Here is a 26,473-nt window from a genome sequence, read left to right as displayed (position 1 = left end):
GGACCAACCGACCGACATGTGCAAAGCAATATACCCCCTCTTCTTCGAAGGGGGGCATAATAAGCCTGATGAAAAAGGTTCATAGGAAGCTCATTAAGCATCCCAATACATGTTACACAAGCCAAAACCGCTTAAGAAGGTAAAGGAACGAAAAACATACTGTTGACGTTCCATAGCTTGGATCAGTTTCAAAATAGGTAAGACAGCACAGAGTTGTGATGACTTACACAAAACAAGGTATACAAAAGCATAATCTCAATCCTATGATGAAGAAAAGAACAAATTTCTTATCATCAAGAAAAAGATGAGAAAATCCTCTATGTATCTAGCAGAGTGATTAAGGTAATAACTATGCTCTCAAATACCCAGTCAAAAAAACTTTTTTCATAGAACCTTTATAAAGTTCTGATGGAATTATCCTAGCACAAGTAACAATGATTGAAACTGTAACAGAAAAACGTTCTTCTGTAGAGATAACTAAATAATGGCCAGACATGTAGTTGCACATGTTTGGATCAGTAAAAATATGTCTCTGTGAGATATGATATTTGACCTGTTAAGAAGTTTCCTGAAAAGTGTACAGGAGACTTAAAAGGAAAACCATAATCCCATGGTTCATTAAGTATATTGCATGAAATTATGGCAAAAACTCAGTTATTCCAAAAACTCACCAAGAAGGCAAGATATTCCAGTTTATGCCAAGTGGACGAATGTATAACAATCGCACACCCTGCTGGATCGATTTCTGTGAACTGCATTATTGATGTTGTTCAGCATACCGGTATATACTGCGATCTATGATCGCATAACGCTCATTACTAGCGTTAGATGATAAACAACGTTCTTCGATATACTATGCATAAATTTTTTGTATGCCATTGCAAAATCACTGCCGCGCATGCGCAATCATTTATTTGAACCCAACGGAAAAATAATTTGACAGAAAGAACTGCAAGACAAAACGTCCAACAGAGCGTTGAGACACCCTGGTATGAGTAAGACGATAGACAAAATTTGTTGTTCTTGCAAAGAACGAATAAGTTCCTGATTTCCAGATACAAGGAGTGATAATATGATCACCACGACCGATGTGTGATAGTTGAAACCATCACAAAGGAATCGTGAAAATGTATTGTAAATGAAAAACAGCTAAAAAGATGTGCAGGTTATATTCATTAGGATACCACATAATTGAGAAAATCAAGATACTTTGTTCTATGTGATCGTCCCTAACCTTCTCTGCTCACATCTGTATAAGATGTAAGGAAGGTTGTGGTAGAATAAACTATATTCTTGCCAAGATAATCTAAACACCACTGAATAGTGGTAAATAATGACAAAAAGATGGAAATCTGTGTCCTTGAATTATCCCGAGATTAATACAATTAACTTAAAAATAAGGCTGAAACGGACGTAAGAAAAGACGTCTCAGCAGAAAGACCGGTGACCAGACTGGTAAATACCGACCGGTGGCCGGAACCATTAGTCAAGGATGGGTGGGGAAAGAAATCATGGCAAGCCGAACTTTCCCCTCCCAACACACTTGAAAATTGGTAGAATAGGAAAGTGTTTAACACTTATAAGTTTATGACCTATCTACAGTATATAGCCTCTTGTTGAACCAATAAAAGGCGCCTTTAAAATCCTGGAGAATACAGGTCGTGAAGTCATCGATTTGCAAAGTACGGAAATATCATTGACAGTGGTACCTCCGGAATCGGAGGTATGATGGCAGAAAAAGGTGAAAACCCTAGGAGTAACCTTAAGGGGGTCCACCCTTGCCGGTAGAATGCATGGAAGTCTTAAATTCTGACTTGATTCATCCATTTACTTCAAGACTCCTAACCGGGACGAATTCCGAAAGGAATACGACCAGTTATAGGAAGACGGCCTGTTATGGCCAGAAGTGTAATAGAAGAAGAACTTTAAGATGAGGTCCCTCCAGATCCTAGCATCTAAGATCTGAGTTCAATAGCTCCCAAGCCATCTACAAGACTGTAGCTGCCATGCGGTCAATCTGATAGGCAATCCTATGTATCAGAACTCTTGTTGATTCCAGTAGCTTGAAAATATGCACTGTCGTAGGAGCAATAGAAAAGCAGAAGTCGATACAAATGTCGTCTTGCTAATCCTGCTAGCGTCATTAATGTGTCCCAACTGTTCCGTGACACTGACTGCAAAGTCTGTAGCCGACAGGTAAAGGTGGTTAAAACAATTCATCCTTTGGGTCTCGAACATAAATTAATAGAGGTCAAATAGTAATGTTCGACCTCAATGCTTCAGCTGATCTATCTGCAAGACAAGTAGTCTGCATGTAGCCGGTTGAGATAGAAGTAGAAATAAAAGATATAGGTATTTCATAATCTTCTAGTATTAGTAGGTCATAACCAGCACCAGAATGGATAGCTGGTCAGGAAAATCAACCATAGACCAAGTCAGCGGAGATGATTTGGTAACCAACGGTCGCCAGTAGAACATCAGTATTGAAAAACACAAAATGTCATGTAGATTGTTGAATCCATTAAATATAGTATTCAATACAATCATAGCCAGGGGTATACAACTAGGTAATGTAGACGATACCCGTGATACTATAAAATTGACCGATGAAAACACAGTGGAATACCGGTGATTGGTAACTGGTGACCGAACCGGACCGGTCAATGACCGGTAACTGTAGCCAGGTGAACAGACCAGTCATAATATGACCGGTGACGTTACTAGTTAAAGACCGAAAAATGGTGGAATCCATATGGTCTGATATCAATGTCAAGCACTGCTCGGAAAAGAAGATCGTGCCAAAAATCCAATCTGATGGCAATGAGACATCACTAAAGCAGCCAACGAAGATTCAATCAATGACGAAGAAGAGGAGAGAGAATAGTCCAATGATGATGAACGACTACTAATTCTGACCGGTGACCAGTGATCGGTGATATGACCGATGAATGTTGACCGATGTCCGGTGATCGGAACGGACTGGTATAATATAACTGCGTCAGAATGGAAATATCTGGTGCAGAAGAATGACCATCCACGAAGTCATCTGATAATGTTAATCGGAAAACAACGGTAGATTATCAGTATTAATAGGCATAAAGTGTCCTTGAAGTCGTAGTGGAGAAATGAACACCTAATCCCGAAGCCTGAAAGTTAAAAGAACTAGTGTTCGTATACAAATACGGCTCGGTGACTGCAACATGTGTGGATGCCATAAGAAAAACCATCACACGTGGAATGGAGACGATGATATTCCTAAAGGAATAAAATGGAGAACGTCGATATGACAAGTAGGTTCATTAACGCCTACGTGAGAAGTGGCGACACTCCATATAACTGCAATGCCGAAATTTTGTTCGGCACCGCTGGAAATATTGTCTCCTACAAAAAAAAATTGTCTCCATGAGCGTTGACGTGATCGCTTATGAGCGTATCAACGCCGAGAACTGCTCAATGAAGGAGAGGTATGTTCGATTACTAAATGTTGTTGTGCTCAATGAAGTCCGATGATGTCTACGTGAAGGTTGACGACGTAAACGTTTCCTGCAATGTCGAGATCTGGATCGGCTGCGCTGTCAAGATGTGGATCGGCTGCGATGAGACCGAGATCTTCTAGAATACCGTCTCAGTGAGTGACGACGTGATCGCTTACGAGAGCCGCGACGATGAGAACTGCTCGACAAAGAAGAGCGTGTCAGATGTCTACTCCTTGATGAAGACGATGCATTCGACGACGAATAGGTCATCAATGACCGGACCGTGACCGGACCGGTGACATGACCGGTGATCAATGACCCGACCGGTGACCGGACCGGACTTGTGACATGACAGGACCGGTGACATGACCGTTGACCGGACTGGCTGCTGACCGGTGACTGGACCGGTCATCAATGACCGGCTGTTGACCGGTGACCGGACCGGCCGGTCATATCATGACCGGACCCGTGACCGGCTGGTCATATCATGACCGGACAGGACCGGACCGGCCGGTCAGACGTCGATCAATGCAGAGCCAAAGGTCCGTGATCAACGTCCCCGGTGACGTACGGTCATATCATGACCAGTGTTGTCACCGGATAATGACCATATGGCGGATGCCAAATGGTCCGGCATTGGTCGATGTCCTTGACCAATGCCATCGGGCAAAGACCGGCTGACGGGTGTCGATATATGGTCTGATGTTGCCCGACTGTCTAAGAGACTTAGCATAGTACGGTCGCCATCATGCCCGATACCTGGTGACTGATGCTGCAACTTGTCATCCATGGTCTGCGAAGTCACCAGGTATTTATAAACTCTTGTTTTGCGACCATCATGTAGTCGAATATATGAAAAACAAGAGCAAAACATATTCAACCATAAACTGGTCACAGACCAGATTATCATATGGCACATAAAATCATTATTTGACCATAATGAAAATTATAATAATACTGCCGTAGATCATAAATTTAACAAGTTAAATTCAAAACGGATGAAAAATAAAATGACGATCAATTAGATTGTCATACGGAACGTTAAAATCATTATTGCACACAATGGCAAATGATAAACAATCTGTCAATAGAAGAACACGCTTTGCACGATCTCGTAACACATTAGAAGAACATGCTTTGCACGTTCTAGCAATGTATGAAAAGAGCACGTTTTGCACGTGGTCGTTCGCGCCTGAAAACACCCAGCATGGTAGAAATAAACCATTGTTCGATAAAAACAAGCATGGCTTACCTTTTACAAATGAAACAAAATCCATTAAATCCACACAAATAATCCGAATGAGAAATAAAAAGATAAATTACACAATTTATCTATTCAAAACCCCAATCAACAAGTGAAATAAATCGAAAAACAATATTCAATTTAGAGCCGTAAAAGACACGTATACACCTGGTCGATCCGGAAAGAATATTGAGTGTTGGTTACCAATTTTTGGTTAGGTTGCATTGCACTATGTTTAACCTGGCCTGTATTACGGTATTAAGGTGGCTGATTCCCAGTTAAAAAACCGGATGAGTTAATTCCCCTTGGAAAGGAGAAGCATGAGATAGCAGGTGAGTATTTATGACATTAAAATTGGGAAATTAGTGTAGGTGTTCTTTTGCTAATAAATACTTCACAATTGAGAATGAAAGTGTTTCCACTCTTTTATTTTCTACGGTTCAACTTACAGAGCTGGATGGGAGATGAACTAAATGTGGAGATCTTTTTTTTTGGAAACATTTAATTGATAATTTTTAGGTCTCATTTGGGAAAAATATATACTTTTTTCCATTAGGAGCGGCCATATAAATGTTGTATGTTGCAAAGCATTTTTTTGGACACATTTTTGTCTACTGACATAACAAGAAAAAACTGTAGACCACGGTGAAGCCAGTATATCTCTCTACTTCCTTGTGGGGGCATAATAAATATATAAATCCTAACAGTTGAAAGCACCACTCACCCCATTATCTTCTCCTCAAGCGTTCCCCTCGTAATAAGCCGGTACACATTGACGACCTTTTTCTGTCCAATCCTGTGAGCTCGATCCATGGCTTGCAGATCCTTCATCGGGTTCCAGTCGTGCTCCACAAAGATCACAGTGTCAGCCCCCGTTAGGTTCAAACCCAGCCCTCCCACGTGAGTTGTCAGCAGCAAGATGTCAATGGACGGGTCATTGTTGAACCTGAGAGACAATGGATACTTGAAATTATGACATTTTCTGGTAATTACCATATAATTATAACTAGTTTAAATATCTATATCTCTTTCCAACACAGGACAGACACGTAATTTATAGATGAGAGCAAGTTTTCAATGTCCAGTTTGGAGTACACATACAACTAATGGGAAAACAGAAAGGAGACACACGTTCTGCAAATGGTAACAAACAATACACAAGGGACAGAACTCTGCAGTTCCTCAACATATTAACACCCTTTGCTAAAAAATGCAAACACACATTTCATCACCTTTGATGATTTAAGCAGAGAGAGTTGTTCATAATTTTTATTGTTTTGTTATAGATATATACAATTTAACGCTAAAACATGTTGATATTTTCTCAAAAATGAAAAGGCCTCTCAGTTGTTAGTAACAATTATCAGAAGGGGCAAACTATCAGGGATTTACAAGTCTGGTTTTAAAAAAGCTCTTTGCAGGTTGTCCGTAAAGGTATTATAAAATATGTAAAATTCTCACTTGTCCATCAATGCCTAATGAGGGCATAACTACGGACAATTCATTTTGCTGCCCCTGATTATGATGCTCTGACCCACCTGTTAACGATATCATGTCGGTTCCCTGCAGGCACACTGCCGTCCAGCCGTAAATATGTCACAGAGTGCATCTGGTTCCTGTAGCACAAACAACAATCTGGTGTTAATGTATTGATGAAATATCAGACATATAGAGCATATTTTAAAGGAAATCATGCAGTAGCAATGAACAAATATACATTAAAAAGTTCAATCATATAATTATCATCAATACATTTTTTGCAATCACTGTATTGATTATATCATTATTATGTTTAATTGTTAACATCTTGCAATTTTTGGATAAACAATAGTGAATAGAAATTGAACAAGAAATAGCATCAGCGGTTGATTTTCAAATATTCTAATATTTTAGTTGAAGAAATTGGTAGTAGTATAATGTGGTAAGTACATTTTTTTATCAAGAATATATTGGGTTTGATAACTACTCATGAGAAGTTTAAATTATGTTACATCAAGTACTGGTTTAACAAATTAATCTAACAGAAATGTTTCAATTAGCTAAGGGATTGAAGAATAAAAGCAGTGATAGCTTCTTATAAAGCAAAATACAACTTGAAAAAATTGTTAAAAGCTTAACAGTTTAAAGTAGCAACAAAAGCTCATCATGAGCATTTTGTACTCAGGTGAGCTAATGCAACAGTATACACTTATTTCATGGATGCGCGGTGAACAGTCAAAACTGTTTCCCAAGGTATCAGGGATGACTTTGGTACTGTTGCCCGAGGCCGAAAGGCCGAGGGCAACAGTTCCAAATGTCAGCCCTGATATCGAGAGACAACAGTTTTGACTGTTCACCGCGCATCCATGAAATAAGTGTTTTATTACCTGATCAAATTTCCAACATAGAAATAACAGCAAACTACATTTTTATTTACACACAACAGTAATCGATAAAATAAATAATTTTGACTGTTTAACTGTAAAATGATGTCATTTTTTCGACGAAATGACGTCATTATTCCAGAGGGCAAAAGTTCAAACTGTTGACCGGTCAACAGTTCGATATTCACCGTTAACAGCTTAAAACATTGCAAATTTCTTTTTCGATGAGGAAATAGCAAAAAATAAAAAAATATAATTTATATAAGACATCAGGTAATAATTAACACTATTCTTCTTTTGAAGGCAATAAACTCTTACTTAAGTAGGTCGTGTTCCACTATGTCCAACATTCCCTTGAGCTGACAGAACAGAAGGACACGATGTTGGTTGACCACTGGTGCATTCCCATCTTGGTAACCGGTTGCGTCATCCAAACCAATACCACAGTCGTTGAGCAGTTGCCTGAAACAAGCACAATGTTGTACTCTAAATTATTTATACAAATCTTGAGACGAAGTCTCAGGTGTTATACTCTTGACCCCTGGTTTCTGACTAACCGGCACATCATTTGAACATACGATGGAATGTAAGTCGAAATAAAACTTGTTAGCACCACAACACAGGTGTAGCCAATTTAAAGCCCATAGGCAGTATTTAAACAACTATCTGATTTTACACACCAAACATCAAACCTATTGGCCTTCTTTAAGAGAAAACATAATTTGACTTTATTTTGGTAACTTAGTATATATTAAAATATAAGCATGATAGTGCTTATATGATATTTATCAATCTTAATAATGGAAAGTTTAGCACACAAAATAAATTTGGTAATTTTCTGAAAAAAAATTATGTTCAATAACAAATTGTTTAATTCTAAACCTTAAAACTGCCACTTGTGCTTGTTATTGAAGAGGTTTTACCACTTATGTTGCTTTATGTCCATAATTATAGAAATGTGACACCCAGTTTTTGTTGTTGCTTTTTGTTTGTTTTTTTAATTCTCAACTTTGAGTTCATCTCCCAGCCAGCTCTATAAGTTGAACCCTAGTAAATATAATATTGAACACTTTTGTACTCTTAATTTTGAAACATTTGTTAGCAAGACAGCAATAACACTTATTTCCCATTCACTGTGAAAACGCTGCAATTTTCCCAATCTAATGGGACCCTTGGGGCACTGACAAACAGACAACTAACACCACAGTATCTCAATAGCTAACCATGATCACATGAAGCTCAGGTTAGCTAAAATCATAATAAAATGTAATAATTTCTTTATAATATGAATCATGTTCTGATAAAACTGGGCATAATGCACAGGCTAATCAGGGACGACACTTTCCGCTTTTATGACATTTTTCATTTAAATAAAGTCTCTTCTTAGCAAAAGTCCAATTAAGGCGGAAAGTGTCGTCCCTTATGAACCTGTGTGGACTGCACAGGCTAATCTGGGACGACACTTTACGCACATGCATTATGCCCAGTTTTCTCAGAACACGACTCATATAATATAGAATTAGCTGATATGCCTCTTTTACCAATATCATAAATGAAAGAATGAACCTTCAAATAAATATTTATAGCTACTTAAATACAATTAGTAAAAATAAATATCATGCATGTATAAATGCGCATTCAAATAAATGTTTATACTGACTTTAATGCAGTGAGTTTGGGGGCATGGTTGAGGTCTCGTAGATTTGATCCCTGAGATTTCAGTGAGGCCATCACTTCTGCATACTTTGGGTGATTGGCGTTTAACACAAGCGCTGGGTGATTACACACTTTACGTAAGTACTGCAACGCCTGTAGACAAACACAATTTTGATGTAAAAAGAGAATGACAAGAAAATTAATTTAAAAAGAATGACAAAAAAGCTTAAACGCTCACACTGAAGTTCCAAGGTATAGTACTTAAGTCCCCTGCATTGTGGCTAATTTTGAATACAGGGGCATAAGAAAAACAATCTATATAGTTTTGACCATGATCAAAGCTTTGGGCCTTTATCTTTGAGAGATTTTAACATTCATATTACAGTTTGTTCTAATTATATTTGTGACAAATAAGGCGTGGTCTGTGTTTCACCACATGACCATCATTGAAATAGACTTTGCTGATGACGTCTTGATGATGCTTAATTATAATTATGATATCCAAGGTTTCTGAAGATTTTTTCACTGCATAAGTCAATGTAAACTGTTTACCCCATGGCTAGACCACTGTTAAACCTAGAGGCATCATTTGATAAACTGTTTAGATGACCTCCAGATTGACATACTGAATATGAACGCCATGGGGTTTAAGGTTTCAGACAAGTCTATTTTTTAAGGTTTTCCCTTAATCACTGTTTAACTGGTGATCCATGGGTATTATTTCAACACATTTTGTAGAGAACCTCTAGGTCATGCTACAAACTAAATGCGGCAATCTTGTGCTTAGCAGTATCCAACACAAAGATTTCTCAATGTATTCCCTTGTAAAACTGGTTACCACTGGGGAAAGGCCAGTTTTGTTTAAACCTATTTATTTTAGCTTGAATGCATGACAAGGCAAAGGCTTATTTGAAACGCTCTCAAGTCTGTTTCCTGGGACTAGAACCAGTACTTTCTAAAGAAAGCTCGCACAGTGAGGATTGAACCAATGACCTCCCGACCGCTAGGCAGACACAATATCCACTATGCCACAGCAACCTAGTCCATTTTGCAAAACAGCGGTAAAATTAAAAAAAAATTATAAGACGACCTCTAGATGAGACCTTATGCAAAATACGAGAGCCATGGGCCTCATATTTACCACTTAATAATATTCACAAAAGAAGAGCCAGTGCTATAGCTTAGGTCTAAGGTTTAAAACCATGTGAAGGGATATTTTAGACATAACCATACACTTAAAACGGTATTTGTAAAGTTTTCTTCAGTGTGCAATTGAATCAAATACAATATTTGTTATGAAAATTATTTATTTCCAATGATTACCACTAACTCATCTATAATTTCTTAAATGAGTACCCACTTCTTAAAGTTTCTAATTAAAATTACTTTTAAGGGTATTTACTCATATACCGCTCATTTGGTCTGCCGGTTCAGTAGGAATTATATGTTGCGTAACATTACCTGGAAGACATGTGTGGAGCCCCTCTTGCTCTGCTCAGCTGTCTTACTGGAGGTGACACACTCCTCTACCCCCTGCTTGGCCTGAGACTTGGCAAAGTCCTCATACAACTTGATCTGAAATACAATACAACAAGGGCTGTCACAAGAACTGAGTTCAAGTATTTTTCCACTTTGATAGTATGATGTACATTTTCAGACAGTCAAGTGATATAATCACCACAAAGACATATTTGATGTTGAATATCTGCAGAAATCATACATTAATTGTAAGATTACTGCAAGGTCTGCATTTGAGCATGCTAAGCATACAACAACAGGACAATACCTCCATCCAAATGAAAGGTATTTAGAGAACAACAGTTTTTTATTTTAGCAACAACAACATTGACCCAACTGGAACCAAAAAATGATAGTTCAAACACATATATTGTTTATCAATTACATAAACAAGGGACACAATTGTCACAAAACCAGGTTTTCAGTTGAAAAAAGTCTGATAAAGGGAGACAATTCAAAATGTGTATTGTTACCCCCCTTGTGTAAAATTGACCTTGATTTCTATTAGAAAAAAAAAGTCTGACAAAGAGAGACAACTCAAAATCAAAATGTGCATTGTTACTGATTGTTCATAGTTACATAGTTGTTTCAAATCAATCTATTTTTAGTTGTGGTGACCTTGACCTTGGAGATAGTGATGTAATTCTTTCGCGCGACACACCGTCCAATAATGGTGAACAAATGTGCCAAATGATATTAAAATGTCACAATGAATGACAAAGTAATGGCCCAGACAAGCTCATTTATGGCCATTTTTTACCTTCAAACTCAAATTGTAACCTTAACCTTGGAGATATCGATGTGATTCTTTCGCGCCACACACCGTCTAATGATGGTGAACAAATGTGCCAAATGATTTTAAAATCTCACAATGAATCACAAAGTAATGGCCCAGACAAGCTCATTTATGGCCATTTTTGACCTTCAAACTCAAATTGTGACCTTGAAGATTTAGACGTAATTCTTTCGTGCGACACACCGTCTAATGATGGTGAACAAATGTGCCAAAGGATTTTAAAATCTGACAATAAACGACAAAGTTATGGCCTGGACAAGCTTGTTCCGCCCCCCCGCCAGCCAGCCCGCTTGCCAACATCGCCAATCTAATAACCAGTTTTTTCCTTTGGAAAACCTGGTTAAAAAAAGCTTTTAGGACACTTTTTATCACATCTTTTTCCTGTGTAGAAAACGTAATTTGCTTCATAAAGAGATCTTAAGAATGCTCCCTATGGTCACAAGGACACCATATACTGTATATACTATACTGTAGGCAGTACGCTACAGAGACCTAGAACTTTATCAATGAAGACCAACAAGAATATCAGTGAAACTGATGGATGCTCCCCGATGATGCGCTTTGTCAATGTTTGTGTTAATAAACACCTAAAAAATCTATTATTAGCCTCGGTGACCTTGACCCAGTGACCTCAAACCTCATCAAAAGGTAGAGGTCCATGCAAGGTACCTACATGCCAAACATGAAAGCGATTGGTAAAGTATTGAAGGCACTATGAGAAACGGTAGCAAAAGTGTGACAGAAGGAAGTCTATTATTAGCCTCGGTGACCTTGACCCCAGTGACCTCAAACCTCATCAAAAGGTAGAGGTCTATGCAAGGTACCTACATGCAAAGTATGAAAGCGATTGGTAAAGTATGGAATGGGCTATGAGAAACGGTAGCAAAAGTGTGACGGAAGGAAGTCTATTATTAGCATCGGTGACCTTGACCTTGACCCCAGTGACCTCAGACCTCATCAAAAGGTAGAGGTCCATGCAAGGTACGTACAAGCCAAATATGAAAGCGATTGGTTAAGTATTGAATGCGCTATGAGAAACGGTAGCAAAAGTGTGAAGGAAGTAAGGAAGTAAGTAAGTAAGTAAGTAAGTAAGGAAGGACAAACTGGCAACTATATGCTCCGCCCAAATTTATTTCGAGGAGCATAAAAAACACCATTAAATTTACGTTAATGCACTAGTGTCCTCTAATAATAATTTCTTAAGGGTGCATATTATATGTCTAAGGGTGTCCTGTTGAATGCCCCTCTTATCTCGGCTGTTAAGTACCTGAAGGGAACTGAGGTCACAGTAATAGTCCTGGATGATTTTAGGGGGCAGGTCCTGTAACACATCCTCCTTGAGACGGCGCAGGATGAATGGTAGAACCTGTCTATGTAATGTCTCCATAGCCAGGGCACCTGTAAAATGAATGGTAGAACCTGTCTATGTATTGTCACCATTGACAGGGCACCTGTAAAATGAATGGTAGAACCAGTCTATGTAAGGTCTCCATAGCCAGGACACCTGTAAAATGAATGGTAGAACCTGTCTATGTAATGTCTCCATAGCCAGGGCACCTGTAAAATTAATGGTAGAACCTGTCTATGTAAGGTCTCCATAGCCAGGACACATGGAAAATGAATGGTAGAACTGGCCTATGTAAGGTCTCCATAGCCAGGACACCTGTAAAATGAATGTTAGAACCTGTCTATGTAAGGTCTCCATAGCCAGGGCACCTGTAAAATTAATGGTACAACCAGTCTATGTCAGGTCTCCATAGCCAGGACACCTGTAAAATTAATAGTAGAACCAGTCTATGTAAGGTCTTCATAGCCAGGGCACCTGGAAAATGAATGTTAGAACCAGTCTATGTAAGGTCTCCATAGCCAGGACACCTGTACAATTAATGGTAGAACCAGTCTTTGTAAGGTCTCCATAGCCAGGGCACCTGTACAATTAATGGTAGAACCAGTCTATGTAAGGTCTCCATAGCCAGGGCACCTGGAAATTGAATGTTAGAACCAGTCTATGTAAGGTCTCCATAGCCAGGACACATGGAAAATGAATGTTAGAACCAGTCTATGTAAGGTCTCCATAGCCAGGACACCTGTTAAATGAATGTTAGAACCAGTCTATGTAAGGTCACCATAGCCAGGGCACCTGTACAATTAATGGTAGAACCTGTCTATGTAAGGTCTTCATAGCCAGGGCACCTGGACAATGAATGTTAGAACCTGTCTAGGTAAGGTCTCCATAGCCAGGACACCTGTAAAATGAATGTTAGTACCAGTCTATGTAAGGTCTCCATAGCCAGGACACCTGTAAAATGAATGTTAGTACCAGTCTATGTAAGGTCTCCATAGCCAGGACACCTGTAAAATTAATGGTAGAACCTGTCTATGTAAGGCCTCCATAGCCAGGACACCTGTAACACAAATTTTTTAAATAAAATTCATTTTAATTATTAAATACTTACCTGTTATCGTATGCTTATACTTTCCAAGGGGAAATAACTCATCCGGAATTTTAACTGGGAATCCGCCACCTCAATACCGTAACACAGGCCAGGTTAAACATAGTGCAATGCAACCTAGCCAAAAATCGGTAACCAACCCTCAATATTCTTTCAATATATATACAAAAATATTAATCAAATAGCGGGGTGGGAGGTGGGACTTACCGATAACAGGTAAGTATTTAATAATTAAAATGAATTTTATTTAAAAAATTTGTTTTAATGTCATAAATACTGACCTGTTATCGTATGCTGATTTTGCAGCTGCGGTGGGAAGGTATATATTTTCCCAACACAGTAGAAACCATAAACAGGGTTATCAGCTAATGATAGCAAAACCCTAAACAAGGGTTATCAAGTAATCTTCGTTAAAACGGTATTAATTATGACTTCTCGGACAGAGTAATATGTCTATGTCGTAAAGAAGACACTACCATTAGTGAAACCACAACAAGCCCAAACATATACAAATTGTATTGTTGGCACTTCTGAAAACGAAGATAAAAAGATGACAAAGGTGGTCGGATTCCTCCAGAAAACAGCTTAGAGCACGTCAAAAAGTGGGGTGTGATTAATATATGCCCACAAAACAGACAGAGCTCTTAATTCATGCCGTCAGATCCTAAAAAGGAATGAATCCTTAGATAGGATAAGAGTAACTTTCCTTAGTCGAGGTCTAACCCCGAGAAATAGAAGCCGCAGACACATCTCCCCCCCCTTTTTTTTGGGAAATAAAGAGTGTCTTTTGAGAACCTCGAATGGACGTCCGACTAACACTGCTGAGATAGAACTTCAAAGCCCTGATTGCCCATAGAAGTTTATCCTCATCTTCATGACTACCAGTTTAAGAAAAACTTGGAAACTTGAAGGTAGAAGCCATATAGAGGACTTGATACTAAGCAAGGAATCCTGGCTGACACAACAAAGTGAAAACGACAATAGATCCAACTGGAATTGGTCGTATTCAACAGAAAAAGCATGAATTTCACTTCTCCGTATGGTAAAAGCCATAATAAGAAGGAAAACCGTCTTAAAATTATATTGGAACTGTTAATAAGCCTGATGAAAAAGGTTCATAGGGAGCTCATTAAGCATCCCAACATGTAACACAAGTCAAAACCGCTTAAGAAGGTAAAGGAACGAAAAACATAGTGTTGACGTTCCATAGTTTGGATCAGTTCCAAAATAGGTAAGACAGCACAGAGTTGCGATGACTTACACAAAACAAGGTATACGAAAGCATAATCTCTATCCTTTGATGAAGAAAAGAACAAATTTCTTATCATTAAGAAAAAGATGAGAAAAACCTCTATGTATCTAGCAGAGTGATTAAGGTAATAACTATGCTCTCGAATACCCAGTCAAAAATGAATTTCCATAGAACCTTTATAAAGTTCTGATGGAATTATCCTTGCACAAGTAACAAGGATTGAAACTCTAACAGAAAAACGTTCTTCTGTAGAGATAACTAAAAGTTATTAATGGCCAGACATGTAGTGGCACATGTTTGGATCAGTAAAAATATGTCTTTCTAAGATATGATATTTGACCTGTGAAGAAGTTTCCTGAAAATAATTGTACAGGAGACTTAAAAGGTCGTAGAACCATAATCCCATGGTTCATTAAGTATATTGTATGAAATTATGGCAAAAACTCAGTTATTGCAAAAACTCACCAAGAAGGTAAGATATTCCAGTTTATGTCAATGGACGAATGTATAACAATCGCACACCCTGCTGGATCGATTTCTGTGAACTGCATTATTGACGTTGTTCAGCATACCGGTATATACTGCGATATACGATCGCATAACGCTAATTACAAGCGTTTGATGATAAACAACATTCTTTGATACACTATGTACACTATGCAACTTCACTGCCGCGCATGGGAAATTACATTATTTGAACCCAACGGAAAAATAATTCAAAAGAAAGAACTGCAGGAGAAAACGTCCAACAGGGCGTTGAGACGACCTGGTATGAGTAAGACGATAGACAAAATTTGTTGTTCTTGCAAAGAACGAATAAGTTCCTGATTTCCAGTTACAAGAAGTGATAATATGATCACCTCCATGTCTGTAAGTAAACCACGATCGATGTGTGATAGTTGAAACCATCACAAAGGAATCGTGAAAATGTGTTGTAAATGAAAAACAGCTAAAAAGAATTTTCGCTTTTCAAAATGTAGATGTGCAGGTGATATTCATTAAGATACCACATAATTGAGAAAATCAAGATACGCTGTTCTATGTAATCGTCCATAACCTTCTCTGCTCACATCTGTATAAGATGTAAGGAAGGTTGTGGTAGAATAAACTATATTCTTGCCAAGATAATCTTCTAGTCTAGACACCACTGAATAGTGGTAAATAATGACAAAAAGATGGAAATCTGTGTCATTGAATAATCCCGAGATTAATACAATTAACTTAAAAATAAGGCTGAAACGGACATAAGAAAAGACGTCTCAGCAGAAAGACCAGTGACCAGATCGGTAAATACCGACCGGTGACCGGAACCATTTGTCAAGGATGGGTGGGCAAAGAAACCACTGCAAGCCAAACTTTCCCACTCCAAACACACTTGAAAATTGGTAGAATAGGACAGTGTTTAACACTTATAAGTTTATGACCTATCTACAGAATATAGCCTCTTCTTGAACCAATAACAGGCGCCTTTAAAATCCTGGAGAATACAGGTCGTGAAGTCATCGATTTGCCAAGTACGGAAATATCATTGACAGTGGTACCTCTGGAATCGGAGGTGTGATGGCAGAAAAAGGTGAAAACCCTATGAGTAACCTTAAGGGGGTCCACGCTTGCCGGTAGAATGCATGGAAGTCTTAAATTCTGACTTGATTAATCCATTTACTTCAAGACTCCTAACCGGGACGAATTCCGAAAGGAATACGACCAGTTATAGGAAGACGGCCTGTTATGGCCAGAAGTGTAATAGAAGAATAACTTTAAGATGAGGTCATAAATTAATAGAGGTCAAATAGTAATGTTCGACCTCAATGCTTCAGCCGATCTATCTGCAAGACCAGTAGTCTGTATGTAGCCGGTTGAGATAGAAGTACAAATAACAGATATAGCATGATTTGGTAACCGTCGCCAGTAGAACATCAGTATTGAAAAACACAAAAAGTCATGTAGATTGTTGAATCCATAAATATAGTATTCAATACAATCATAGCCAGGGGTATACAACTAGGTAATGTAGACGATACCCGTGATACTAAAAATTGACCGATGACAACACAGTGGAATACCGGTAAATGGTTACTGGTGACCGAACCGGACCGGTCAATGACCGGTAACTGTAGCCAGGTGAACGGACCAGTCATAATATGACCGGTGACGTTACCAGTTAAAGACCGAAAAATGGTGGAATCCATATGGTCTGATATCAATGTCAAGCACTGCTCGGAAAAGAAGATCGTGCGAAAAATCCAATCCGATGGCGATGAAACATTACTTATTCTGACCGGTGATCAGTGATCGGTGATATGACCGATGAATGGTGACCGATGTCCGGTGATTGGGACCGGTATAATATAACTGCGTCAGAATGGAAATATCTGGTGCAGAAGAATGACCATCCAGGAAGTCATCTGATAATGTTAATCGGAAAACAACGGTAGATTATCAGTATTAATAGGCATAAGTGTCCTTGTAGTCGTAGTGGAGAAAAGAACAGCTTATCCCGAAGCCTGAAAGTTAAACGAACTAGTATTCGTATACAACTACAGCTCGGTGACTGCAACATGTGTGGATGCCATAAGAAAAACCATCACACGTGGAATGGAGACATGATATTCCTAAAGGAATAAAATGGAGAACGTCGATATGACCAGTTGGTTCATTAACGCCTACGTGAAAAGTGGCGACATCCATATAACTGGGATGCCGAAATATTGTTCGGCTACGCTGGAAATATTGTCTTCTACAATATTGTCTCCGTGAGCATTGACGTGATCGCTTACGAGCGTATCAACGCCGAGAACTGCTCAATGAAGGAGAGGTATGTTCGATCACTATCCTGTTGTGCTCAATGAAGTCCGCTGATGTCTACGTGAAGGTTGACGACGTCCTCGTTTCCTGCGATGTCGAGATCTTGATCGGCTGCGCTGTCGAGATGTGGATCGGCTGCAATGAGACTGAGATCTTCTAGAATACCGTCTCCGTGAGTGACGACGTGATTGCTTACGAGAGCCGCGACGATGAGAACTGCTCGACGAAGAAGAGCGTGTCCGATGTCTACTCCTTGATGAAGACGATGTATTTGATGACGAATAGGAGAATAATTCAATGAAGAAGACCGAGTTCTTCTTCTTGACCGGTGACTGGTGTTATCGATGGAAGGCCTAACTGATGACTGTTGACCGGTGACCGGACCGGTGATCAATGACCGGACCGGTGACATGACCGGACCGGTGACATGACCGGTGACTGGAACGGACCGGTGATCAATGACTGGACCGGTGACATGACCGGTGACATGACCGGTGATCAATGACCGGACCGGTGACATGACCGGTGATCAATGACCTGACCGGTGACATGACCGGACCGGTGATCAATGACCGGACCAGACCGGTGACATGACCGGTGACCGAACCAGAACGGTGACCGGACCGGACGGTCAGACGTCGATCAAAGGTCCGTGATCAACGTCCCCGGTGACGTACCGGTCATATCATGACCAGTGTTGTCACCGGATAATGATCGTATGGCGCATGCCAAATGGTCCGGCATTGGTCGATGTCCTTGACCAATGCCATCGGGCAAAGACCGGCTGACGGGTGTCGCCATATGGTCTGATGTTGACCGACTGTCTAAGAGACTTAGCATAGTACGGTCGCGATCGTGCCCGATACCCGGTGACTGATACTGCAACTATCATCCATGATCTGCGAAGTCACCGGGTATTTATCCACTCTTGTTTCTGCGACCATGATGTAGTCGAATATATGAAAAACAAGAGCAAAGCATATTCAACCATAAACTGGTCACAGACCAGATTATCATACGGCACATAAAATCATTATTTGACCATAATGAAAATTATAATAATACTGCCGTAGATCATAAATTAAACAAAAGTTTAATTCAAAACAGATGAAAAATAAAATGACGATCAATTAGATTGTCATACGGAACGTTAAAATCATTATTGCACACAATGGCAAATGATAAACAATCTGTCAATAGAAGAACATGCTTTGCACGATCTCGTAACACATTAGAAAAACATGCTTTGCACGTTCTAGCAATGTATTAGAAGAGCATGTTTTGCACGTGGTCGTTCACGTCTGAAAACACCCAGCATGGTAGAAATAAACCATTGTTCGATAAAAACAAGCATGGCTTACCTTTTACAAATGAAACAAAATCCATTAAAACCACACAAATTAATCCGAATGAGAAATAAAAAGATAAATAACACAATTTATCTATTCAAAACCCCAATCAACCAAGTGAAATAAATCGAAAAACAATATTTTAATTCAGAGCCGTAAAAGACACGTATACACCTGGTTGATCTGGAAAGAATATTGAGGGTTGGTTACCGATTTTTGGCTAGGTTGCATTGCACTGTGTTTAACCTGGCCTGTATTACGGTATTGAGGTGGCGGATTCCCAGTTAAAATTCGGGATGAGTTATTTCCCCTTGGAAAGTATAAGCATAAGATAACAGGTCAGTATTTATGACATTAAAATGAATGTTAGAACCAGTCTATGGAAGGTCTCCAAAGCCAGGACACCTGTAAAATGAATGTTAGAACCTGTCTGTGTAAGGTCTAATATTTCACACAAAGCTACACTCTTGGTAAAATCATTTAAGCACACACACACACTAGTTTAATCACACTTATTCTATAAAAACCACCTTCAAGAATGAAAAACTACTTCAGTTATTTGTCAGTCCTTTCATCCTTAAAAATGCTCACTCCATCACTTTTATCCCACAAATCTTCAATTTAACACCATTTCAATTGCAAATAGTCTTTCAATCACACAAATACAAACATTTCAATCACACACACCTTTTTTCAATCACATTCTTCTCCAATGACATGTTCAATCATGCATACCTGCTTCCTGCTCCTTAGAGGAGCTCTTAGCCTCTCTGCTGGCAAGGATTGGTTTCCCGTAGCGTGCCTGGAACTGCTTCTCTGTGCCCAGGAAGCCTGGAACCAGGAAGTCAAAGAGGGACCAGAGGTCCAGGACGTTGTTCTGTATTGGGGTACCGGACAGGATCAGACGGTGGGCGCAGTTCAACTGCTTCACAGCCTTGGAGATCTGGTAATGGTAATACACGTCTAACAATTCACATGTACAGATGTGCCTTTGAGTAAATTATTCTGAGAGATTTAATACCCTTTACAGATGTTGGGTTGTAATTGCTCTGAGGTGGTGTTGGATCCTTTTTTTACTAATTACTTTGAGTTTTTCAAAAGTTTGTATGAAGTTCTGATTAGTACGATCACATTGAACTCAATAGTTTTAACTTCAAGGACATGACCAGCCTTCGTCTGCCAGGAACTTTGTGATCAATAATTCCCAAGCAATCATTTTTTTACCACAGAGGTGTGATTGAGGCAAAGTCAGAGGGGAGGAAAATTTTGTTGACTGATTTTGACTACGCGAATGGCGCGCATAACGCAATGACAAACATAAAAACAGACATTAAAATAAACAACTTTTTGAACTTCATAACAATATTTCTTTATAAAAACCTGTTAAACTTCACATTAATCATACTGAGGATGCAAAGTAAACAGTTAAGTAAGTATTTATTGTGATCAATAGCAGCAGTTTTTCAATGTATTGAATGACAGTTAATAGACTAAATATAAACCAACACACTTGAGTGTTCTTCTAGTGTTAATGATGTATTAACTGAGTTAAATTAATATATTTAACTTGTTTACCTTTCAATATCTTGCATTTTACATCTTCACTCAGTTCAAAGCTATTTTAGTTAACTGAACAGCGTGACAAACATAATAAAGCAGAATATGCATATGAATCTGATTATACACAGACCCACAGACATATAAAAATCAAATCATGTTTGTCTATTTCCATGTTCGAACGATACTCTCTAAATTGTTTTACTTCGCGAGTATACTACACTCCAATTTGCAAACACTGATTTCCGTGACACAAATTCAGTGGGCACATTTCTTAACAAAATATGTGTTGCTTGTATCTAAAACGTACTTTTTTTTTGACAAACACATTTCATTATTCCTATCAGACTAGGTGATGTCAGTCGTTTATTCGACTGCTATTTGTTATTTCAATAATCTTAATTTTCTCTTCACAACGGCGCCATTTGCAAACAAATCACAGAGCGCATTTTAAGAACACGATTTTAATTGGAAGATTGAGAAATGACAGTCAATTATATGGCTCGTTTTAAAAATGCTTAGGCAGAATCTACCAGTGTAAAATGCGGAGAGATTTCAAGGGAATCGGTGGTAGCCCCTCTCCCCCACATTTTTTTAAACGAATTTACGCAAATCTCAGAAGTGACATCCGGGACAACCCGATCCGCGGAAATCCGCGGAAAAATCACACCCCTGTTACCAATATGTATTTTTTCATTATTTTGGTAAGGACAATGTCCTTCTGTAACAACGTAATTATATTTCTAGGAAAGCATATACAGAGTGGGGCTTTTATGAGAGACATGATTATCAGGAACTTGTACTGGACAAAAACTGTCCATATGTATGAGAGACATGATTATCAGGAACTTGTACTGGACAAAAACTGTCCATATGTATAAAAATCTCACCTTTGTTTTTCCATTTTTGATTATATGTCCTTCATCTAGAATGCAGTAATTCCAGTTGATGGAACTGCAAACAAAAAGTATTCTTTTGTAATCCAGTTTGGCAAATGTTACTGGTGTATTTACTGATGTATTTACTTATATTATACCTCACACAGTCATTTCTCTATATAACCCATATTAAATTTCTGCTGGTAATATGCTGGCATGTCTCCTGGCAATGCATCAGACATACAACAACTGGCAACAATAACTGAAAAGTGATTGAAACAGCAAGTTGCTTATGTTCTTGGTATAACACTTTCAGTGCTGGAACCGAATTTTGAAGGCCTTTGCAAACATTTTGGATTCAGATGAGACGCCACAAAATGTGGCGTCTCATCAGGATCCAAGCTGTTTGCTATTCTGATTGTATTCTTTGAAAAAAAAATTGAAGAAAATGCTAATTTTAAAAATTAAGCAGACAACATTTTAGCAGACGACAAATTTCCCAGCATGCAAAGGGTTAAACATACTTATTATATATATATAATAGTCATGTGCACATCAAGCAATAGTTCTTCAGTGCTGTACAAACACTGTTTGAGGATGACCTGAAGAAATGAGTCGGGTTCTGAGAAAACTGGGCATAATGCATGTGCGTAAAGTGTCTTCCCAGATAAGCCTGTGCAGTCCGCCAAGGCTAATCAGGGACGACACTTTCCGCTTCTATGGTATTTTTAGTTTCAAGTCCCTCCTTACTGAAAATCAAGTTTAAGCGGAAAGTGTCATCCCTGATTAGCCTGTGCAGACTGCACAGGCTAATATGGGACGACACTTTACACACTTGCATTAAGCCCAGTTTACACAGAACGCGACTTAAATGGTCGCTGATTGCCATCAGTTACACTAGTGGCAAGGATATTTATAGCGTAGTCTCGGGATGACATAATATCCATTACACCATGAGAACCGATACAAATAAATGAACAATGAACTGCTTTGGAAAAATAAGAAAAATAAGATGAATCAGATACTGAGCGATAAATTCATACTCAATTTTGAACTTGATACCAATATAATTAATTCTAATTCTTACCCAAAAAAGTCAATATCGTTTCTAACGACATCGTAAGAAGCCACAATCAGATTGTGTTCCTTGGATTTCTTCTGTAATCTGGAATACCATTACATTCATATCACCACAAGCATATTGCAAATAGAACTTAAAATGTAAAATTAACTGACACTGAATTGAACAGTTTTACACCACGAATTTGTGTGACACAATACCAGCCATTCTATCTGTGAATTTTTTAAGTACACTCGGAATCAAAATAGTCACTTAGGTCTAAAATAGGCAATTTTCAGAATTATAAAGATCAATTATCACCTTAGATTGTCATACAAAGTGTAATCAATAAAACTGTCAATATTTGTTAGGTCTAAAGAGGAAGGAAAACAGTTATCATTTTACCATAACAATATACATTAAAAACTTAAAACAAGGATATAGCAATTATACTCGCTGCCTATGTACTCACCTCTGTCTCTCTGAGGGTGTTCCAGCATACATGAGGGGGTCTAGGTACTCGGTGTCTATGTACTAACCTCTGTCTCTCTGAGGGTGTTCCAGCATACATGAGCGGGTCTAGGTACTCGCTGTCTATGTACTAACCTCTGTCTCTCTGAGGGTGTTCCAGCATACATGAGGGGGTCTAGGTACTCGCTGTCTATGTACTAACCTCTGTCTCTCTGAGGGTGTTCCAGCATAAATGAGGAGGTCTAGGTACTCGCTGTCTATGTACTAACCTCTGTCTCTCTGAGGGTGTTCCAGCATACATGCGGGGGTCTAGGTACTCGCTGTCTATGTACTAACCTCTGTCTCTCTGAGGGTGTTCCAGCATACAGGAGGGGGTCTAGGTACTCGCTGTCTATGTACTAACCTCTGTCTCTCTGAGGGTGTTCCAGCATACATGAGAGGGTCTAGGAACTCGCTGTCTATGTACTAACCTCTGTCTCTCTGAGGGTGTTCCAGCATACATGAGAGGGTCTAGGAACTCGCTGTCTATGTACTAACCTCTGTCTCTCTGAGGGTGTTCCAGCATACATGAAGGGGTCTAGGTACTCGCTGTCTATGTACTAACCTCTGTCTCTCTAAGGGTGTTCAAGCATACATGAGGGGGTCTAGGTACTCGCTGTCTATGTACTAACCTCTGCCTCTCTAAGGGTGTTCCAGCATACATGAGGGGGTCTAGGTACTCGCTGTCTATGTACTAACCTCTGCCTCTCTAAGGGTGTTCAAGCATACATTAGGGGGTCTAGGTACTCGCTGTCTATGTAATAACCTCTGCCTCTCTGAAGGTGTTCCAGTATACATGAGGGGGTCTAGGTACTGGCAGTCTATGTACTCACCTTTGCCTCTCTGAGGGTGTTCCAGCATACATTAGGGGGTCTAGGTACTCGCTGTCTATGTACTGACATCTGCCTCTCTGAAGGTGTTCCAGCATACATGAGGGGGTCTAGGTACTAGCTGTCTATGTTCTCACCTCTGTCTCTCTGAGGGTGTTCCAGCATACATGAGGGGGTCTAGGTACTCGCTGTCTATGTACTAACCTTTGTCTCTCTGAGGGTGTTCCAGCATACATGAGGGGGTCTAGGTACTCGCTGTCTATGTACTAACCTCTGCCTCACTGAAGGTGTTCCAGCATACATGAGGAGGTCTAGGTACTCGCTGTCTTTGTACTAACCACTGCCTCTCTGAAGGTGTTCCAGCATACATGAGGAGGTCTAGGTACTCGCTGTCTATGTACTAACCTCTGCCTCTCTGAAGGTGTTCCAGCATACATGAGGAGGTCTAGGTACTCGCTGTCTATGTACTCACCTCTGTCTCTCTGAGGGTGTTCCAGCATACATGAGGGGGTCTAGGTACTTGCGGTCTATGTACTCACCCCTACCTCTCTGAGGGTGTTCCAGCATACATGAGGTGGTCTAGGTACTTGCTGTCTATGTACTCATTTCTGCCTCTCTGAGGGTGTTCCAGCATACATGAGGGGGTCTAGGTACTCACAGTCTATGTACTCACCTCTGCATCTCTGAGGGGGTCTAGGTACTTGCTGTCTATGTACTCAACTCTGCCTCTGTGAGGGTGTTCCAGCATACATGAGGGGGTCTAGGTACTTGCTGTCTATGTACTCAACTCTGCCTCTGTGAGGGTGTTCCAGCATACATGAGGGGGTCTAGGTACTTGCTGTCTATGTACTCAACTCGGCCTCTGTGAGGGTGTACCAGCATACATGAGGGGGTCTAGGTACTCGCAGCCTATGTACTCACCTCTGCCTCTCTAAGGGTGTTCCAGTATACATGAGGTGGTCTACGTACTCGGAGCCTATGTACTCACCTCTGACTCTCTGAGGGTGTTCCAGTATACATGAGGGGGTCTACATACTCGCAGCCTATGTACTCACCTCTGCCTCTCTGAGGGTGTTCCAGTATACATGAGGGGGTCTACGTACTCGCAGCCTATGTACTCACCTCTGCCTCTCTGAAGGTGTTCCAGTAAACATGAGGTGGTCTACGTACTCGCAGCCTATGTACTCACCTCTGCCTCTCTGAGGGTGTTCCAGCATACATGAGGGGGTCTAGGTACTTGCAGCCTATGTACTGACCTCTGCCTCTCTGAAGGTGTTCCAGTATACATGAGGGGGTCTAGGTACTCCCGGTCTATGTACTCACCTCTGCCTCAGTGAGGGTGTTCCAGCATACATGAGGTGGTCTAGGTACTCGCTGCCTATGTACTGACCTCTGTCTCTCTAAGGGTGTTCCGGCATACATGAGGGGGTCTAGGTACTTGCTGTCTATGTACTCAACTCGGCCTCTGTGAGGGTGTACCAGCATACATGAGGGGGTCTAGGTACTCGCAGCCTATGTACTCACCTCTGCCTCTCTAAGGGTGTTCCAGTATACATGAGGTGGTCTACGTACTCGGAGCCTATGTACTCACCTCTGACTCTCTGAGGGTGTTCCAGTATACATGAGGGGGTCTACATACTCGCAGCCTATGTACTCACCTCTGCCTCTCTGAGGGTGTTCCAGTATACATGAGGGGGTCTACGTACTCGCAGCCTATGTACTCACCTCTGCCTCTCTGAAGGTGTTCCAGTAAACATGAGGTGGTCTACGTACTCGCAGCCTATGTACTCACCTCTGCCTCTCTGAGGGTGTTCCAGCATACATGAGGGGGTCTAGGTACTTGCAGCCTATGTACTGACCTCTGCCTCTCTGAAGGTGTTCCAGTATACATGAGGGGGTCTAGGTACTCGCGGTCTATGTACTCACCTCTGCCTCTGTGAGGGTGTTCCAGCATACATGAGGTGGTCTAGGTACTCGCTGCCTATGTACTGACCTCTGTCTCTCTGAGGGTGTTCCGGCATACATGAGGGGGTCTAGGTACTCGCTGTCTATGTACTCACCTCTGCCTCTCTAAGGGTGTTCCAGTATACATGAGGTGGTCTACGTACTCGCAGCCTATGTACTCACCTCTGCCTCTCTGAGGGTGTTCCAGTATACATGAGGGGGTCTAGGTACTCGCTGTCTATGTACACACCTTTGCCTCTCTGAGGGTGTTCCAGCATACATGAGGGGGTCTAGGTACTTGCTGTCTATGTACTTACCTCTGCCTCCATAAGGGTGTTCCAGTATACATGAGGTGGTCTAGGTACTCGCAGCCTATGTACTCACCTCTGCCTCTCTGAAGGTGTTCCAGTATACATGAGGGGGTCTACGTACTCGCAGCCTATGTACTCACCTCTGCCTCTCTGAGGGTGTTCCAGCATACATGAGGAGGTCTAGGTACTCGCAGCCTATGTACTCAACTCTGCCTCTCTAAGGGTGTTCCAGTATACATGAGGTGGTCTACGTACTCGCAGCCTATGTTCTCACCTCTGCCTCTCTGAGGGTGTTCCAGTATACATGAGGGGGTCTACGTACTCGCTGTCTATGTACTCACCTTTTCCTCTCTGAGGGTTTGTCAGCATACATTAGGGGGTCTAGGTACTTGCTGTCTATGTACTTACCTCTGCCTCTCTAAGGGTGTTCCAGTATACATGAGGTGGTCTACGTACGCGCAGCATATGTACT

The 26,473-nt window shown here is 40.3% G+C and overlaps 1 protein-coding gene across 3 annotated transcripts in view; it reads right to left on the bottom strand.

Moving 5' to 3' along the window:
* LOC127847476 (TATA-binding protein-associated factor 172-like) overlaps positions 1 to 26,473 on the bottom strand; it is a 98,044-nt gene that overhangs the window by 13,725 nt on the left and 57,846 nt on the right. For all 3 annotated transcript variants that reach the window (XM_052379393.1, XM_052379392.1, XM_052379391.1), the window contains 9 exons: positions 22,434 to 22,511; positions 21,359 to 21,422; positions 19,647 to 19,854; positions 12,320 to 12,450; positions 10,200 to 10,313; positions 8,743 to 8,891; positions 7,401 to 7,544; positions 6,258 to 6,335; positions 5,444 to 5,665 (listed from right to left, as the gene is read on the bottom strand). In XM_052379393.1, the coding sequence (XP_052235353.1) occupies positions 5,444 to 5,665; positions 6,258 to 6,335; positions 7,401 to 7,544; positions 8,743 to 8,891; positions 10,200 to 10,313; positions 12,320 to 12,450; positions 19,647 to 19,854; positions 21,359 to 21,422; positions 22,434 to 22,511 (1,188 nt within the window). The remainder of the gene's footprint in view (positions 1 to 5,443; positions 5,666 to 6,257; positions 6,336 to 7,400; positions 7,545 to 8,742; positions 8,892 to 10,199; positions 10,314 to 12,319; positions 12,451 to 19,646; positions 19,855 to 21,358; positions 21,423 to 22,433; positions 22,512 to 26,473) is intronic.

The sequence above is a fragment of the Dreissena polymorpha genome, chromosome 10 (assembly GCF_020536995.1).
Source record: "Dreissena polymorpha isolate Duluth1 chromosome 10, UMN_Dpol_1.0, whole genome shotgun sequence".
In the NCBI taxonomy this organism is placed as follows: domain Eukaryota; kingdom Metazoa; phylum Mollusca; class Bivalvia; order Myida; family Dreissenidae; genus Dreissena; species Dreissena polymorpha.
Note: the sequence above shows the minus strand (reverse complement) of the source record. Positions and strands in the feature narration are given on the sequence as shown.